This window comes from Passer domesticus, chromosome 7 (assembly GCF_036417665.1).
Source record: "Passer domesticus isolate bPasDom1 chromosome 7, bPasDom1.hap1, whole genome shotgun sequence".
NCBI classification, from domain to species: domain Eukaryota; kingdom Metazoa; phylum Chordata; class Aves; order Passeriformes; family Passeridae; genus Passer; species Passer domesticus.
Window position 1 is genome coordinate 12,410,140 of NC_087480.1, and position 18,818 is coordinate 12,428,957.

Consider the following 18,818-nt stretch of genomic DNA (forward strand, 5'->3'; position numbering starts at 1 on the left):
TCCACTCCATAGATTGACACATACATTCCTGGAAAGAAGCAAGATTCTTACTGCAGCCTTGTATACTCAACAATTCTTTGAATAAAGTTCTTGAAATTCAGAGCAGAAGCTCCCAATACTTTACAAAAAGTGTTCTTATATAATTATCCCAAATTAAAGCACACCAATGAAGTGTAAATTGAGTATTACAATGGATAAAATAAAGCATTTACTAAAGAGATGTCAAATCACTCACAATAAGCACAGTTCATAGATTTTAAGAAATGGAAGATAATTATTAGCTTGCATCATTGTTGCTCAATTCCTTCCACAAGATGCTTTTTTACCCTGAAATAAACCTGCACAAATTCATAAATGACTTCCTGTTATATTTTTCATTAGTTTAATCAATAAAACAAGTGTTGTCTTACCATATCATTTCCTCCTGAAGTAAAACCCTTGAAGAGTCATACTTACCACTGCCTTGGAGACTACTTGATTAATTAATGTTTTCAAGAAAACAAGGGACAATAAACTTGCAGTTTCTAAGCAATGAAATCTGCACGGAGCAGAGGTGCTCAGTAGTGTAACTGGAGTACATCCATAATTTTACAAAATATATAGATTTAAGTGTTGTAAATATACAAAATAAAAGCTACTGTTTAGTTTATGGTAACACCAGGTTCTGTGGTTATACTTTTTAAGCAGCCATGATGTAGCCAATACTAGGTCAAATAGGTAGTTAACTGGCAAGAGCTCTGCATTAATACAACTCAGCAATAGAAATGATGTAACTTACCAAGTTATGTGACTGGGGAAAAGCATATTTTGTGAGGACTTCAAATATATCTCTTCTACTGTGCCCTTCTTGTTTTAATGCAAACCGTAAATTCCTCATATCCTAAAACAAAGCCATTATCTGTTAGGTGAACCAAAGCTGTAAGAGGCTTCTCTCTATACAAGTGCTATATTATACACTAAACATGATTTAGAATCTGCTTGTAACACACCTCAAACCCTTGTGAATGTTCAGGTTTATTTCTTATCCCATAAAACAGAATAGAGTGTAAGAATTGTACAAATACAGCAGTACCACACTCCGTGTGCTGCAAACAGCACTTTGCCATGCAGCCTTCAGAAATGGCTCTATTTGAGTCACTAAAAAGTCTCATGAGCCACTGACAGCTTGCAGGATGGGAATTACTCTGTTTTTGAAAGAAAGATTTGCCAAAAATGTGTGTAAAATACATTGTTCTTATGTTCTCATCACTGGTGTCAAAAATAAGCAATCTGTGCATTAACAGCTAAGAATCAAATGTGCACACACTCAATGAATCCAGTAAAAGATCCTGAGTTATCCACTGGGAACTCCCCTATGACCATGGTTTTCCATGGTGTAAATTTTTTGTAATACTATAGATATTTTTTACATAAACTTTTTACTGGCTTTATAGTTTATAAAGTCCTTGTTTGAGGTGTTCTTCAAAGATATCAGAATTATTTAAAATATTCATTTTAGAACAAATAACAAAGCAGAGCAGTAATAATGGCCTGAAATACAACTGATGTTCAAAACCTTGTCAATTAGTGATTTGGAAAGCAAGACCAACCTCTCCCCTTGCATGCAGGGAGGTCAGTTAAACAGCCCTTTATACAAAAGGCGTTTCCCTGTCCAGTTTCAAAAAGCTCTTTTTAAATTCATCCGTAAGCATATACTTTTCTCTTCCTATAAATAGGTGATCAGTGAGAAAAAACCCTCTAGATTTCATTTTCTACTGAATTATTGGAAAGTCTTACTTTACAGGTTATATCTAATCCATAAGAGTTCTCTCCTCTGCTTGAAGCTCCTCCCATTTTTTCAATCCTTGAAATTACACCCAATGGAACATTCAGTATCACAACAGGATCCTGCAAGAAAAGTTTGTGTAAGGAAAAGGTTAATGTGAAAAAAAGACTCAAGCAAAGTGTTCTTATGCATTCCAGAAGAGAAGGCAGACATGGAATACATACAGGAGACAAAAGCATGTTTCTGCCTTTGAGTCTCCTCTCCCAGCATGTTATGAAGTCTGTACAGTCACTCTACAGCCTTGAGCATCATCCAGTTTAACATGCTACAAAAATATTTCATGCCTTGTTCAGTATGCAGAGAAAACAGTGGCAACACCCTAAGAGATGCCTTCTGCTACACACTGATTGCCCCTGCTTGTTAATACTGCTGTATTGATATACAGCATAAAGCAGAACTGAATGAAAAAAGACATTACTAGTACAGTTAGCTGCAGTCAGAAAGACCTCAGTTCAATAGTCCCAAATCCTTATTTAAAAAAACCAAAACACATTATGAAAGATCACAAGCACATTTTACTCTTTTCCATGTCACTGCTTATCAAACATATTACCACTTCCCCTATCCATATAAGGGTCTACTGATCAAAGTATTTTTCTTTTCTAACAGCAAGGACAATCAAAGTCTTGGTTTACTGACAGCCATTTTAAGAACTATTGCACATCATTAGTTACTGCTCTTGATCTATCACACATTAAAGTGTAAAGGGAACAGCTATCAAAAAAGCTCTGACAGACAAAAGATACAGGTATCAGTTCAGTGTAAGTGATTAAACTGTAATTTTACCAGGCAAAAATCACACTTTTACAACACAATTAATTTTAAAGAACTTGTATTTTAATACAGGTGTCTCAGTGGCACAAAGGCAATTACTATTTAGTCATTACAGAATTAAGATATGGTTATTACAAACATTACAGATCATTTCAAGCAAAAAGCCTCCCATGCAATCCCACAAGCATATGTGTGCCAAAACTAAAACAAATGAACTGGCCACAAAATAAATCAAAGGCAGTGGGGGTGAACGGAAGGGAGTTTAAAGCCAACTCATCCCATGAAGTAATTGTGGCATATTACTCACATTTTCCACACTTCTTAGGTACAGCCTGTAGTTTGTGATGTACACTCTTCCTTTAACGGGGCCATTAAATGGACACATATAAATGACATCTTTGTCTGTAAGAAATGGAGTATTTCTTAAAAGATTGTGGAAAGACAAAATGAGAACTGAGGACAGTACTACTTACATAGCAGTAAAACAAAACAAGAGCTGTACTCAGAGGTGAATTAATTTAGAAAGTAATACATTTAAGTTTTATCTACTTGAATTATTAAGAAAATGTGAAAGACTCATATACTACATTGGTCCAAATTAAGTGCACAGATTTCAGTAGCCTTCCCTAGTTATATTTGTGTTTTCTTTCTCAGCACTACACAGGAGGACACAGAACAGGGAGTACTGTTATTACTGTACTGCAGTCTATTCACCATCCCAGAACAAACACATTGTTGATACTATTACACCATTGTGTAAACAACTCTCTACTGAAGTAGTAGTTCAAGTTGAAGAGTGTTTAGGGAACTCACCATGCTGCAGAGAAACATTACATTTCAATTTGAGGCAATCAAACAGAGTAGGGCCACCAGTAGTGTTTCAGCAAGGACAGTAACAGAACAAATACTAACACATACCATTCAAAAAGATTTAAGTGAAGCAATGCAAACAGAATCACAGAATTGTTAAGGCTGGAAAAAATACCTCAAGATCATTGAGTCCAACCATGACATTAAAGACTTCCATTTATTCCTTCCTGTCCACTCATTTCTTTAGCCCAATCTATTTATCTGCCTTCCACAGAAAGTGCCCTATTCCAGTGCAGTGCCACAAAGCACAATTTCCATAAGGATCACATCATACATCCATCTTAGTCCCACACCTTCTCCCTCACACCTTCATTAAAAACAAAACTGCTTCCTCTGAATCACCACTTTGTTTTCAACTAAGCCGATCTTGTTTACAAAACCCAACAAATCTGGGCATAGGGGAGGAGAAGCTGCACAAGTGAAAAACAGACTCCAACAGACACTTCCATTTCAGGAAGAGCCTCCATCAAGAAAACAAAACTACACAGTACATTAATCTCCCTCATGCTACAGCATTTATGTATGTAAAAGCCAACAAGAGCAGAAAAGCCCTGTTCATGCCCTCTGTCAAGGAAGAGTAAGGTGGTAGTTTGGGAATTCACATTTAGGCTTAAATTCTACACCACTCTACAAGGTATCAATGCATAGTGGATAGAACATAGAATTCCCTTGATTTCAGAAAGCTTGGAGGAGCTCTCATCACTCAACACGTGCTGTTTAATCCGTAGCTACAATTAGGACACAACTTGCAATTTCTTTCTATGGGAAGATCTGGCATGCGTAGAAGCCAAGACTTTAAACACTTAAAAGTTATTTGTGGTAAGTGATAAAAAGAATCTTTCACCATTTCTTTGAAAAACTCATGACATTTCAGCATTGAAATGTCATGAGTTTTTGCCCCCAGCCCAAACCAGTCCAAATTACAAAACAATTCAGTGAGATACAAGTGTTTGCCAGACTGCTGAACATCCCTGTATCAGGCACCTATTGAGCTTCATACCTGTAACCCTGGTCTCCCCTGGCAGACGAGGTATTTCTTCATTTTGTTCCCAATTAGCTCCATCTTTTAGAGTCTAAAGAAGAGAAGCACAACAGCACATCACAGTTTATTTACCATTTCAAGTTCCAGACTGAAAATAAAAACCACCAAACTTAAAGGTAATTCCTGCATGGGAAAGAACAGTTTTTGCCAAATTCACAGGAATTCACAGACTGAACCAAAACAGGAATACACACCATTATCTTACAATCCAACTATGAAATGTTTAAAGGTTGAGCAGATCTGAAACATAAGCAGGCTTTAACCTCTCTTAACAGAACAGTCAGTTATTTGTATTAAATTGGAATTAAACCTCTATCCTCTAAGTTCTCTGGAAGTTGTCTGCATTTATTTTTCCAAGTACGTTGGGCTTGGAAGAACAAATCAACTGCAATTACTTAAGCAATGTACTCACAACTATCACGCACACTCTGTTTTCTTGCACCCTGGTTACATTTTCTTCAGCTGCACAGCATCAGAAAGCAGAGGGACATGAAACTTTGATTGTTTCAATATAGTTTTCACTCTAGATGAACATCTTAAAAATGAGCCAGACAAATATAGCAAGGTATAACTTAGCAATTGAAATACAGAATTAAAGGCAAGAAAGTGCCAAAAATTTTCAAGAATGCCACAGGATATTTTAAGGTAGAAAGTAAGTGTTAGAGTAATTACATTAGAACTGATTTTAAGGAACCTCTTGTTAGTTATGATACCAAACACTTTGCCCATCCACTCCAAAAGATATTTAAATCATCTCAGTTAACCGCATTAGAATTTTAACAATAAAAATAAATATATACATTCAAGAAGCCATTTAAATACTTATTTTTCTAACCAAATATGCAAGACAATGCTCTCTTGGAACTCTGAAGTAAAAAACTAAACATGAAAAAAGTTACACTTACCTGTTTACTTGAGGAGTTTTCCAAGGAGTTTGAATTATATTTAGGTGTTGATGATGAGGCCATGCCGGGTATCTGATAAGTAAACACAAATTGAAGACTTAAACTACCTCCTGAGCTACAAGACTATTTCCAGGAGAGATTTTAGACTTTTGAGGTCCACAGGTAGACATCAAGAACTTAAAAGAATGTTTTGCAAGCTACCAGTAATTCAAAACATTACACAATCCCTCGTAATTGAAGGTTACTATTCAAAAACATCCAAATCTAACAAGAAATTCATTACTAGCTTTGCAATTGGGTCTTATTATAAGGAGTATTCTGACTCAAGTTCTGGAATGGAATTCCGATGTTGGAATACGAGTATTGGTTCAGTAAACAGACATTAGAGTGCTTGTTTTAAGTCACTGCATACACATATTATGAAATGCTACCTACCTGGAGTATTATTGCACAGCTCTTGAACTCACAATCATGTCAATACACTCATGTGGTTCAAGTCTAAAAAATACAAGAAAAAGAAGGGCTTCCACAGTACTTCTCTGTTTTAAAAAAATCCCCCATTTCCTGACTGAAGCTTCAGTTAGTACACCAAAAGAATGAGTGTCCAGCCTTCTGGTCTGAACAACCTTTATGCATTTAAAGGAAAAGGATATTCTTTTTTTTTTTTTTAATGGTATTAATTAAAGACAAAATCTTGTGTGACAGAGGATGCATCATCTTAATTTCCCAACAGTGCACAAGGGAATTTTAGAACTAACAGTGGGAAAACACTTCCCTTTCACTACTCACACACCCTTCACCAACTGATCTGACATCACACAGCAGTCTTGAAGAGCTTCTGTTTGTTTGTTTGGGGGGGAAGATGGTTACAGACTACACAGTCTTTGTTTCTATTGCACAAATTTGTAGTCTTTAAAAAGCACTGTCTCTCCCCTCTCAACACTGGAAAGTTTGGCCAGAACTCTGCACCATGAAAAGCAGCCCCACACTCCTGTGTAACATTGGGCTGACAGTGAAAATGCTTTGACATTACTTTAACAGTACACAAATGTGTCTGTGCCACATCCTGAAGTTCTACAGCGTTGTTACCCAAATCCTTCATATCTCACTAAGAACACAGGAAACCTGACATTGTGTTTAAAACTGCAATATTCAGTGATACAGTTTACCAGTACAAAATCACATCCCTCCACAAAAACAAAGGAACACATATTCAGTTGAAGAAATGAAGACAAAAAAGCTTTGAATGCCACAGAGCCTGTGTGACCCTGCACACAGAGGGTGCACACCTCCCTTCTTGGTGTCCAGTAATCTTAACTTTTCTCTAAACACTGAAACAGGGGCACTGAACTGCTTTCAGTGCAATGCCAATAATTTCAATTAAAAGGTATTAGCAATCAAAATTAAATCATTATCCTTTCAAACTACCCTACACAGAAATACTGTTGCAACAGTGGAGTCTAATATTTTGACCATAGAATATTAAGAGAATATATTTTCACAGCTTTTCCTTTCTTGCAATATCTTGCATACTATAAATTTAAAGTCCATTCAACTTCTTCTATATTGCCATGCCAACTCCTCAACATCCAATACTTGCTCAGATAAGATTCTTCAATTTATAGAAGTTTAAGATTTTATAAATGTAAAAGGTATATTCATTCAGAAGGTTGTTTTAAAAAATTTTCCATATGAAGTGTCCTTTTTTCCATATTTTAAATGAGAAATGCCAGGTGAGATGAAGGCACAGCAGCCCCAGTTTTTCTATGTCAGCAGAGACCAAGTCACTACAGCTCTAAACTGGAGCTCACGTAAATTTAAATTAAGGCTGCACAAACCACAAGTGAGCACAAACAAGCCCTAGAAAAGTGACTTTTAAAGGATGTGACAACCCTGAACAGATCTGCACTGCAAAATGGAAATTCTGACTGCAGCAGGTACTGGCACACCCGAGCTGGCTGTTGATCTTGCAACCACAGCTCCTCCAGCAGCAAAGCCACAGGGGGAGCCCAGCCAGGACCTGGACACTCACCTCAGAGCCAGCCCGCTGCCAAAGCTCAGGAAAACAAAAGCTTGTTTGGACACTCCTTGTGCCTTCCAATCACAGTGTACTCCTGCTGCTCACACAGGGAACAGCACCAAGTGTTTCAAAAGCCTTCTGTCTGCTCCTTTGATTTCTTTATTATTTCCTTCCCTTACTTGCACATTCACTGAGTTTGGGCTGAACTGCAGCATTACATGAGGCGAGTTAAGATCCTGAAACAATCCACAACACTGACTATAATTCACACTGAGATGTGGAAAAGTTAAAATAAATAGGCAGAGGTCCTGTCAGGTTCTCAGGAAAAAAATTCTCTTTGAGGAACCTGACAATACAGCAAGATAGAGCTTCCCTTCCCCTCAAGCTGCCACCCCACCAGGCCACTTCAAGCAAACAAGATGTGTGTGGTCTTGCTGCAGATGTTTATGTTTCTGTGCATGCAAGTTACTTTGTGTCAGACTCCCCCAACTCTCCCTGAGACCCATTTCTTTAACCATACCTTACAGTGAAAAATTCCTTATGTGACTTCAATCTCTATAGAAAACTTCACTCTAGAATTACAGCCAACTACTCTGTTTCATTTCCAACACTTCAGTGATGCAAATTAGACTTATTCAGAGCTAATCAAGTTGAATAAATATGTAATGAAGATAAGGTGTTATCTGTGACAGTATTTTTTAAATCCATCAAACATTTTCACTAAAATTAATGTGACTTAATTTCATCAGTATGTAAGTGGAAGAATACTTCTAATGTTAAAAAAATTTGCTTTGAAATCTAGTCATACCTAAAAATCCCAAATACTAATAAGCATATTTATAACCACCCACATTTCCATAAGTAAACTAAGTCCTAGTAATTAGTTACAGAGCACTCATTAGACAGCATTTAGAACAGTGTTTTGGACCCCAGTACAAGACAGGCATTGATAAATTGCAATGAGTCCAGCTGAGGTTCCCCAAGAGGAGCAGAACATGAGGCACCTGCCTTCCTAAGCTGGGAATTGTCCAGCCTGAAGAGGAGACAGCTTCAGTGGGACCTCACAGCTGCTCACTGCTGCCTTTGAGGCACTTGCTGAGAAGGCAGAGCAAGGTCGTCAAAGTAGTGAGTGACAAGATACAACAGAAATCAAAACAAACTAGATTCCAGCTTGATTTCTGGGGAAAAAAAGAACAACAAAGCCCTTCTTTTGCACTGTAAGGCAGTCAGGCTGTGAAAACAGGCCCCAATGAAGCTGCAGCCTTCATCCCCAGAGGTTTCTAAGACCCAGCTGGACAGAGCTGTGAACAACTGGTTCTGATCCTGCTTTGAGCAGGAGGTTGAACTGTAGGCCTCCTCAAGTCCCCACCTAACTGGATTATGTGTCTGTGACCTTCAGACAATAGACAAGATTATGTTCTCATTAAAAGTATCCATCAAACAAGGGCACACCCTAAAGGAAGTGAACTTCTCTATATCAAGAGAAAACAAGTTTTCAAAAACATTTAAAATGAACATGAAATATTTCCTTTTTAAAATATTATTTCTTAATCTGTCTAATTGTAGATGCAGCTTCTGGCAGCCATCCAAAGCAATATTGCCATGAACAATTCAAAAAAACATACTCCACCACAGTCTTAAAATAGCTACCACTTTCTCATTATCATGGAGCAGCAGTAGTCCTTCCACACAGGAGACACCTTTCAAGTAGTTTTCCACTGCAAGCACATTTTATTCCCCAGTATCACTCACGTGTACTTCTAGACTTGCACAAAAATTGATAACCATACGAAACTCACACTTCCCAGCAGCTGAATAGAGACTTACTCTGCAAATGTAAAACAAATCAGACAACTTTGTTTGCGATATTCTGCAGTTAGCAATAGTTGAACATTCATTCATGAATCTAGAATAGCAAGGAGACAAAGCAATTTTACTGGATTTAACTCGAGCTGATAAACAAAGCTTTGTTAAAGTTATCAGAACTTAATATAGTAACACTATCAAGAAATGGAGGCTCCAGTGATCTTACAATAACAAACTACTTGGAATCTGTGTTTTCATTAAACACGATATTTATACTTGTGCTTCCTAGGATTCATGGGAATGGAGACACAGAGCAATGTTTAAAAGTTATGCTGACTTTTCCTAGCTACAGTAACAACATAGAGAGCCAGTATGAATATACTGCCTTGTGTCTCCTATACAAAATAAAAAACATAAAATACAAAGTCCTAAAACCAAAGGCATGTGTGTCAGAACCATAACTGCACAGATGAGATAACACATAATAGGCAGGATTTCAGAAATAACATGCAGAATAGTGCAGAACTCTAGGAATTTCTAAGACAGTATCAAAGTTAAGCTAGGACAATCACGAAGGAAAAAGGCAAACAAAAGTATTTCACTCTAAGTATTAAGCAGAAAAGAACATTAGTCCTTTACAAAATATATATGGAAAAGCAGCAGTCCTGAAGTGTCAAGCTAACAGCAGCATCTAAGTTATCAGTCACCAAAGTAAGCACCAGCATGTTAACACTAGTAAATACATATTTAATCCAATGAAGTCAAGAGTAGACATTCATTATTCACTAAAGCTTAATAAAATTTTAGGGTAAGATATAAAGACATACAGGGGTACAAAACCAGACACAAGAATGATGTAAGGCACTGAAGGCAGTTTCCCAGACATCAGCTGACCCTAACCAAACAGCACCAACAAAACCAAATGAAACACAGTAAGACAACAGTGCCACAACCAACTAACCAAGTCTACAGAAATAAATACATCTCTTTCAAGCTCATTTAGCCAGCTGTATTTTAGCACAAAGGAACTATACTCAGAAACAAAGATAAGGTAGCAGAAGTCTCCAAAGTTACAATGCTACAAAAAAAAAGAAAAAAGAAGTAGCATAAAGCAGAGCATTCCAATTACAAAGAAGTTAAAATATGCAAACAGCTAAAACCCCAGAGAAATACTTGTTGATATATATTTCCAAAGGACAGAAACCCAACAACAATTTCCTGCAATAGTGAAAGACACCAGTGCAGGGGAAATTTAGAAGCAAAACTACTTGGGGTGGAAGGGACCTCCCTAAGTCACCTGGTCCAACCCCCCTGCAATGAGCAGGGGCATCTTTAAGTAGATCAGGTCGCTCAGAGCCCTGTCCAACCTCACCTCAAATGTTTCCAGGGATGAGGCATCCTCTCTGAGCAACCTGTGACAGTGTTTCACCATCCTCATGAAAAGCTTTTTCCTTTAACTAGCCTAAATTCACCATCTCTTACATTAAATCATCACCTGTGTCCTGTCAAAATAGGGCCTGATAAAAACCTTGTGCCCATCTTTCATTTGGACTCCCTTTAGGTACTGGAAAGTGCTATAAGGTCTTCCTGGAATCTTCTCTTCTCCAGGCTGAACATCCCCAACCCTCAGCCTGTCTTCACAGGAGAGATCTTCCAGTCCAAGATCATTAACCATAATGATGTTGTTTGTGCTCTCTTATCTCAATTGGTAGATCACAGAACCTCCTGTTTCTGCTTTACCATCACTGCTACAGGGTCTAAAACCCTTCCAAGCATAACCTCTTAGTAATGGAGGTCACAGCCCTCAGCTTCCCTCAAATGGTCCTCGTGATTCTACTGATCTGAGACTGGATTATGCCACTAGTGGGTTTTCTCCCTTAGTGTCTAAATAATATTCCCTATTCACATGTACTTACTAAATCTACATTTCCAGGGAAGCCATATGAGCTTACAAGTCTTTTTGAAAGCCTTATCAAATCAAGATGGAACCAGAACACACAAAGCAAGCCAACAGTGCAAGCCTCAATGGAATACTGTCCATGCAGAATCTATCTGCCCTTCTGCACCGAGGTTTCCAAGTCAGTTAAATCAAATTCATCAATAATCACTATATTAAAAAACCTGTATCCTACAAAAACAGTATCACAAAAACTCTTTCACTCTGAAGCTGTTTGTTCAGCACCAATTCTACATCAGGCTTCCCATCCTAAGAAAAATGCACTTCAGAATTGTTGCCAATTCTCTGCTAGACTGTACAGCAGCTGCACAACTCAACACAGACTGCTGAATTTGTTTGTGAAGAGCCAGAAACGCTCCCTCTCCCAGAAAAAGCATCCTCTTGTTCTCTAATGAGCCCTGCATTTGACAGGTCAAGTCATTGTCCCCAAAGGATTCAACACAAACAAATACAAACAAACAAAATTCACAACAGTCAAGTGACTACTAAATCACCAAACCAATTACAAGTGTGTCAGCTGCCTGCCCACTCCCTGCTATGGTGAACCTTTCACAGGCTCACTACAGCAGGGAGTTTTTAAGACACCAGAAGGAAGATCTCGCACTAACAAAAACTGGTTATCCTGACAATGGAAATCTACAAACGGCAGCAAAAGAAAAGACTTGGCAGAAAATTTGGCAGAAAAGTTCTCAGTGCCACCAGATTCTACGCACTTCTATGTATAAGTTCTTAAAAAGAAAAAACTCTTGTAGCCTGTACATGGAATGCAGGTATTGAATAAAGAATAGCTGGAGGAAGTAAAAAAAAAAATCTCAGTTCTGTCTTGATTGATATTTCTCCTGTCTGTTTTTGAAATTTTTTGTTTTACTGTTTTAACGTGAAAATTAACTCCCACCCTATTTTCAAAGTAAATCACGACTTTCAAGAAGACCTAACTAAAGATCTGTAACATTACTCTTTTAAGAGAACCGTAAGTCCTCTCACAAAGAGAGGTGATAGAGTAGAACACATGCCATCATGGATCTGATAGTTAGATCATTTTTGTGTTGCAAATAAAAGCAACACATTCTTTAGTAGTAATACATATAATTATTTTCTAAGGCCTGCTTACCAGCAATTGTTCTATTTCTTACAATTTATGCTAACAATCAGTTCTGTCCACTTGTACTCACTTATTTCCAATCTTGTATTTGTTCTATGTGTACAACCTTTCTCTTGCCATGATTATCTTTTTTCCTGGACTGCTTCTTAATATTTATTCTGCTAGCTGAGTTCTAGAGTGGAAGTTCAGTCCTGTGAGTGGATCAAAGCAAGCAGTGGTTTTCCCTCCAACAGCTAAATCTACCTAGATTAGGTGATGTGACAGAAGTGAGTAGGTTTTTTAAGGAAGCATTTGTCAGATTACTTCTAGAATCAACATTACATCTGTAAGAAAACTATGCCTGAAGGCTGATCCGTGGCTTTCTAAACCCACCCAGTCTATTTTCACTGCTCTGCATCCCCTGCAGGGAATGCATACCTCCCACATTGTCAGAAGCTGATGCAGTTGACAGGAAAGCCTATGGGACAGCAAACACAGCTTCCCAGTTTCCTATTAAGAAAGCCTTCAGTTGCTCTCTGCTCATTCTTCTTGAAAGACATCCCCTTAGGCCACTGTAGTTCTGTTGCTAAAGATTTAAGTGATGATTCCACAGGAGAGATGAAAATTGCATCTATAATGCAATGATATACTGTATTCAAAAATGACACTGTAACAGTTAAAACTACATCCCCCTACCTTCCTCCCAACTTTCCTTTAGGAACATGTACAACCCATCACTCATCCTCTTCCATCTGCTGTTTAGCTCCATCTTCCACTACATGAATACATATAATGCCAAGGAAAAAGTACCATTCTGAGCTGGTGTACTTTAAAAAGCAGACTAAGTGGACTATGATTTCATAGACTACGACAAAGCCATTTACAAATCATTGCTGGGTTCCATCCCTAAGAAAGGAGACATTGGGACTACCCTGCCTAAGTCACTCACAGGGCAGCACCACACTTCTGGAGGTGCTCTCTTTCAAGCAGCAGGCAGGGTCTTTGCTGGGCACAGAAACTCAGACACTTCCCACACTGATGGGGCCAGTGACATCCCAGTCTCTGCTGTACAGCCTTTCCAGTCTCTACATGCAATAACATCACACATGAGTTACTTAGATATAGTTGGGGAAAATCACACAGAAGTGTACTAGAGTCTGCTAAAAGGCACTTACTTTTGTTCTCTCTTGCTCAGAAGTCTCCAGCTTCAACCAGTCATTTCAGTTGTATAAAACAGATGCCCACTTCAGTGTCAGGTGTCAGGAAACTTGTGTTCATTCCTTCAACTTTACAACAACATTTGAGTTTTGTGCTGTAGCTGGCCCCTAACAGGAATGGAACAGGTAGGAAGACATTGTTAGCACTGCCAGAAAATTTCAATTGACATTACTTTTGAAAACTTCAGAAAGGAAGCAAAATCCCAGAATAGCTGCTATCAAAAACAATCTGGAGAAAGGAAACAAACACTACTAGTTCTTTTTATGTGCTACCTTATGTCAGGAGGCTTGGCATCAAGTAGGTGGAATTGAGAACTTTCTCTTCTAACACTCTTAAGAACTGGTTTTAAAATGTTGCTAATCAGTTTCCTTTCCCAAACACACTTAGGAATGACTTTCATATGAAAAGCTCTGTAACTTGGCAAAGTCAGAAGCAATAGACCATGAAACAAAAAACTTCTTTCTACCCGATTCAAATTCTTAAAGAAACTAGTATTTTGTGTCCTTTGAAACAACTCACACAATGCCTACAGTTTTACAGTTACTTCTCATTAAATCAGTTGTGCAGTCTAAATTAACTGTTGGTAATTAACTCTGTAACTCTACATACAGAACACAATAGCACAGGGTTTGATCTACCTTGAGATGCTACATGCCCATGTCTTCAGTGAGTGTTTTCTGCAAGTTTCCTTCTGACCAAGCACAGATTGATAAACAGTGCAAACAGGGAGAATTCTACATTTTACTGAAAGCAGCTCTGTAGCTCATCTCCTGGGACACCTGCCACACAATGAAGTCACACACAGCGCCAGAAATTCCGTGTGTTGAGACTCTGTTAATAAATGTACAGCCTAACCTTTCTAACCACTTAAATACAAATTAACTTCAAAAAGAAAACTGTAGCAAGGAAGAGGTTCTGGTTTCACATCATACCATTCCTGTACCATCAGATACCTGGTCCTCTGAATATGGCTAATGATAAACAGATGTATGACCACTAGCAAGCAACGGGCACAATTCCTGCCCCAGAAAAGGAGCTGTGCCATGGAGCCAAGCTACTTTTTAAACATCCAGTTTTTGTCAGTGCCTATTGTGGCAACCCAATCTACAGACCCACAACAAAACATTCTCACAATTTTAACACTGAGTTTGCCTATGCTGCTTTTATAGCACTAAGAAAAATGGGGTTTTCTGTGAAAAAAGCTAACACCCTTCTTATGCTCTTAAAACACACAAATCTGAAGAAAGTCCACACCAACAAAGCAAAATCCACCACCCACAGAAAGCAGAAAACATGCCTTTTGACTGCCACAACACAAAAACCAGCAAGTAGAAGATCTGTTATCTTCAAGAATAATTTCTTGCTTTAAATCAACTAAAAGTTTCCTCTGAAATGGAAGGTTTCAGCTTTTCAGTCGTGAACACTGAAATAAGTCACATGCCTCAGAACAAAATTTAAGCCAGTCAGAAATGAACACTACAGCGGCTTAAAGGTCTGAAAGCGAATCAAGAGCACTCGGGATATTTTCACATCACGGAGAGGACCGAACAGGAAAGGTACAAATTACACTTCAGAGGTGTCTCTGCTGAGCCACACTTCAGCAAGGTCTCGCTCCCGGGTGGATGCTGCACACCGGGGTGGGAATCGGGAGAGCCGGAGCCGAGCGGCCACAAAGAGCCCGGGCAACCGAGCCCCGCCAGCCGCTGCGCCCCACGGACACTGCCCAGAGCCATGGGCACCGCCCGGACCCACGGACAGACACCGCCCGGACCCACGGACAGACACCGCCCGGACCCACCGACAGACACCGCCCGGACCCACCGACAGACACCGCCCGGACCCACCGACAGACACCGCCCGGACCCACCGACAGACACCGCCCGGACCCACGGACAGACACCGCCCGGACCCACGGACAGACACCGCCCGGACCCACCGACAGACACCGCCCGGACCCACCGACAGACACCGCCCGGACCCACCGACACCGCCGGGCCCCGCACCGACGCTCCAACGACACACAGCTCCCGCAAAGCCGGGCTGCCGCACCGGCACTGCCCGGCCCCGCACCGGCCCCAGTAGCACACAGCAGACCCGCACCGGCACAGCCGGGCCACAACGACAGCAGCGCTCCCGCACCGGCACTCCCGGGCCCCAGTAACACCCCCCGGCCCCTCACCGGCACTCCCGAGCCCCAGTGACACACAGCAGCCCCATACCGGCTCTCCCAGCCCCGGTGGCGCTCCCCAGTCCCTCCCCGGCACTCACCGGCCCTTCCCGTGCCGCCGCCGCGGGCCCGAACGCCGCGCTCACGTGACGGGGCCGCGCCCCTCCCACACCGCGGGGGCCGCCGGGAGCTGCGGCCGAGGGGCGGGGCTGTGGGAACGGGGCGGGGCTGTGAGGAACGGGGCGGGGCTCCGAGGAGGGGCGGGCCCGGGGCTGTCACATCTTGGGGCGGGGCGGGAGCGGCCCCTCAGGCCGTGAGGGCGGGCCGGGCTCAATGGCGCCCTGAGGCGCTCGGGCTGTGGCCATCGCTGTCCCCGCCCCGCAGAGCGGCCCCGAAGGAAACGCCGGGGGAAAAGGGAGGGGAGGGAAGGGACGTGCGGCCAGTGTGAAACGGATCGTGCTGATGGAGTGATCGCACACCCCAGGCCTTCTGGATGATCACTGGACACCAATGAACACTCTAATAAAAAGACAAGAATAAACACTATGCTAAAGGAAGTAAAATAATTGGTGATGCAAATGGCAGGGGTGTCATTCACGTAAAATTAAAATTAAATAAAAATTGGCCCTAAAGTGGCCTGTTGGCCCCGTACAGGAGGAGCTGCACGTGTCTGGAGGGCAGGGCGGAGATCGGGGCGCTCTCTGTGGCCTGATGGTCTCTACTGTCAGAAAGGGGGTTTATGATATTGCCAAGCCCTTTTGATGTCATAAAGCATATTTTTGAGCTACAAAACAGCAATGTCCAGCTTCTTCAGTGGTGTGGCCAACTCTAACTTCATCCCCCATCAGTGGAAGGACAATTCCTCCCTGTTTGCAGGACTGGATACCACAGAAGAGCTGATCAAATAAAAGATTTTAAAAAATAATAATACAAAAAGTAACTTGGGCTCCTTTGTGAGCAGTTAGGAGCTCCATACCAGTTTAAGCAGCCCTCACAGACCCGGCAGTGCTCCCCCCACACCTGGGCAGGGCCAGCGCTGGCTCTGGCTCCTCTGGATGAAGATCATCCCCTGCCAGTTCATGAGCATCGTACCAACAACTATATCAAAGATATCATACCACCTCTGCTTTTCCATGTCTTCTTGGAAAACTCTTCATCCAGTTTCATTTTGGCAATTATTTCTTCTCTATGAATGTAGCTATGATATTTTATGGAAGATTTCTTCCTAAGATTTTTCCTTTCCTGAGAGCTGAAGGCCTCAGGAAAGAAATGTAAACAATAACTCTCTGCTGCGGTGGAATGCAACAGGTGCATCTTCCACTGGTCCATGTGGATTGTTTTCAATTGATGACCAATCACAGCCACCTGTGCCAAGGCTGTGAGCAGTCACAGGATTTTGTCATACATTCTATTCTTTTCTATTCTTGTTCTTTGTAGCCTTCTGATCATTCTTCTCTCTCTGTTCTTTTAGTATAGTTTTAATGTAGTATTTTAGTATAATATATAACATAATAAATCAGCCTTCTGAAAAATGGACTCAAGCCTCGTGTCCCCACACTTAGAACATCCACCGCAACATCTGAAGAGCTGACTCTGACCTAAAGGCTCTTTCAGGTGAACCATGCATTTGTACCAGGCAAGAAGTACTTTCAGAAGAAGCCACAAGACAGTAATTTTAACAATAATTTTATGCATTACTTTTAGGTGTCACCTTTATTATCAACAATTTACGTCTGGAATTCCAAAAACTTTAGAAAATCAAAACCAGAAAAACACAAGGGAACTAGGTTACTGCCTCTTATGACAGGAAAAAAAAAATGTTTCTGGAGTGAAAAATATTTTCTTACAACAAGCATGGAACTGTGTGTTTTATATTAATAAGCAGCAGGAGTAAGCAGTGAGCAAAAGGAGATGAAATGTTCACCTCCCTCACACAAGCAGTCTTGTCTGCTGTCTTCTGGTATGATATACCTTTGCCTCTGGCATTATCCTCTCAGCAAAGATTAGCTTAAAAATCCACGGATGCAGTTTTGAAGTCTTGCTTTGATGTATTCCAGCATGGTGTGTATATATATATATGTATGTATGTATGTATAGGTCTACACACATTTGTGTGTACACACAGAGGGTCCTTTACTTGATCATTCTTTCAAGGTTTCATTCAAATCCCATTTTAAAGGTTTTTCTGTCATCATGAGAACTAGAACTCATTTCTGACACTTCATGACTCAGATCACTAAAAGTGCTCTCCCAAATGTTCTCATAAATTTATTTCCATCAGTTTTGTCCTAGATTTTTTCCAACCTGGCTTATGCCCTTTGCATTTCTTTCAGACGACGAAGTCTCAAACAGCCTCTTGCTCATATGACCTTTAATGATCACAACTATTATTCCACCTGAATCTGTCAAGTGAAATACTCACCCTTGTTCAGTGACTGACCTGTCCCTTTTTTCCTCCAACATTTCTAAGACAGCTACTGGCACATTTTTGAGGGACTGTTTTTTACATGCCTTCTGGCTTCCAGTCAGTATTAACCAGATCTTTCTCCTTGGGTCTCTGCTCTAGCCACTCCATGCTTTATCCCCAGATAATGTGTACTATGATCACAGCTCAAGTGACCTTTTCCACTCATTTGTTTTTCCCAGCTGTGCCTCCTCAATGCAGATTGACTTGCTTTCCTAAAAAACTTTAGCTTATATCTCTAGTACCTTCTTATGATTCTTCTGTGTGACTTCATCTTCCACTGCACTCAGTCACAATCGTCCTGTGAATCCCACACATGCATGGGCAGGCACCCAAAGGTGACATGAACTGCAAGAAATGTGCTTAGTTCCCCGACTGATGATTCACCCAATAGCTCCTTGGATCTGCAAGACCATAAATTATTAACATTATTACCATTTTGTTAATAAGGTGGGGTGTGGGGATGTTTAGGCTCTCTCTGTATTTCTCAGCCTGCTCCTCGTACTGTTGCACTGCAGGATATGGTGCCTCAGTTGTAATCAGCCCAGACGGCACACAAATACTCCACCCTCCAATCCCTGCACCATCTGGATAAAAACTGGTTAATTGACAATGCTAATGTCATTTTCAGCTCAGTACAGTTAAAATAGTGTCAAGCCTTCTCCCACAAGTACTCTCTACTTTATCTA

The 18,818-nt window shown here is 40.6% G+C and overlaps 1 protein-coding gene across 10 annotated transcripts in view; it reads right to left on the reverse strand.

Annotated features, from left to right (window-relative positions):
• The window catches only part of MTM1 (myotubularin 1), a 41,967-nt gene extending 26,088 nt beyond the window's left edge, over positions 1-15,879 (reverse strand). For 4 of the 10 annotated variants that reach the window (XM_064426919.1, XM_064426911.1, XM_064426920.1 and 1 more), the window contains exons 1-7: positions 15,767-15,879; positions 13,456-13,605; positions 5,417-5,488; positions 4,470-4,542; positions 2,907-3,001; positions 1,777-1,887; positions 779-880 (exon numbers count right to left, since the gene is read on the reverse strand). In XM_064426919.1, coding sequence (XP_064282989.1) covers positions 779-880; positions 1,777-1,887; positions 2,907-3,001; positions 4,470-4,542; positions 5,417-5,479 — 444 coding nt within the window. In that variant the 5' untranslated portion in view covers positions 5,480-5,488; positions 13,456-13,605; positions 15,767-15,879. Of the gene's footprint in view, positions 1-778; positions 881-1,776; positions 1,888-2,906; positions 3,002-4,469; positions 4,543-5,416; positions 5,489-5,851; positions 5,915-13,455; positions 13,606-14,136; positions 14,278-15,677 lie in introns of those variants that run through there. The other 6 variants (XM_064426916.1, XM_064426912.1, XM_064426914.1 and 3 more) reach the window with 6 other exon arrangements.
• Between the last annotated feature and the right edge of the window lie 2,939 nt (positions 15,880-18,818).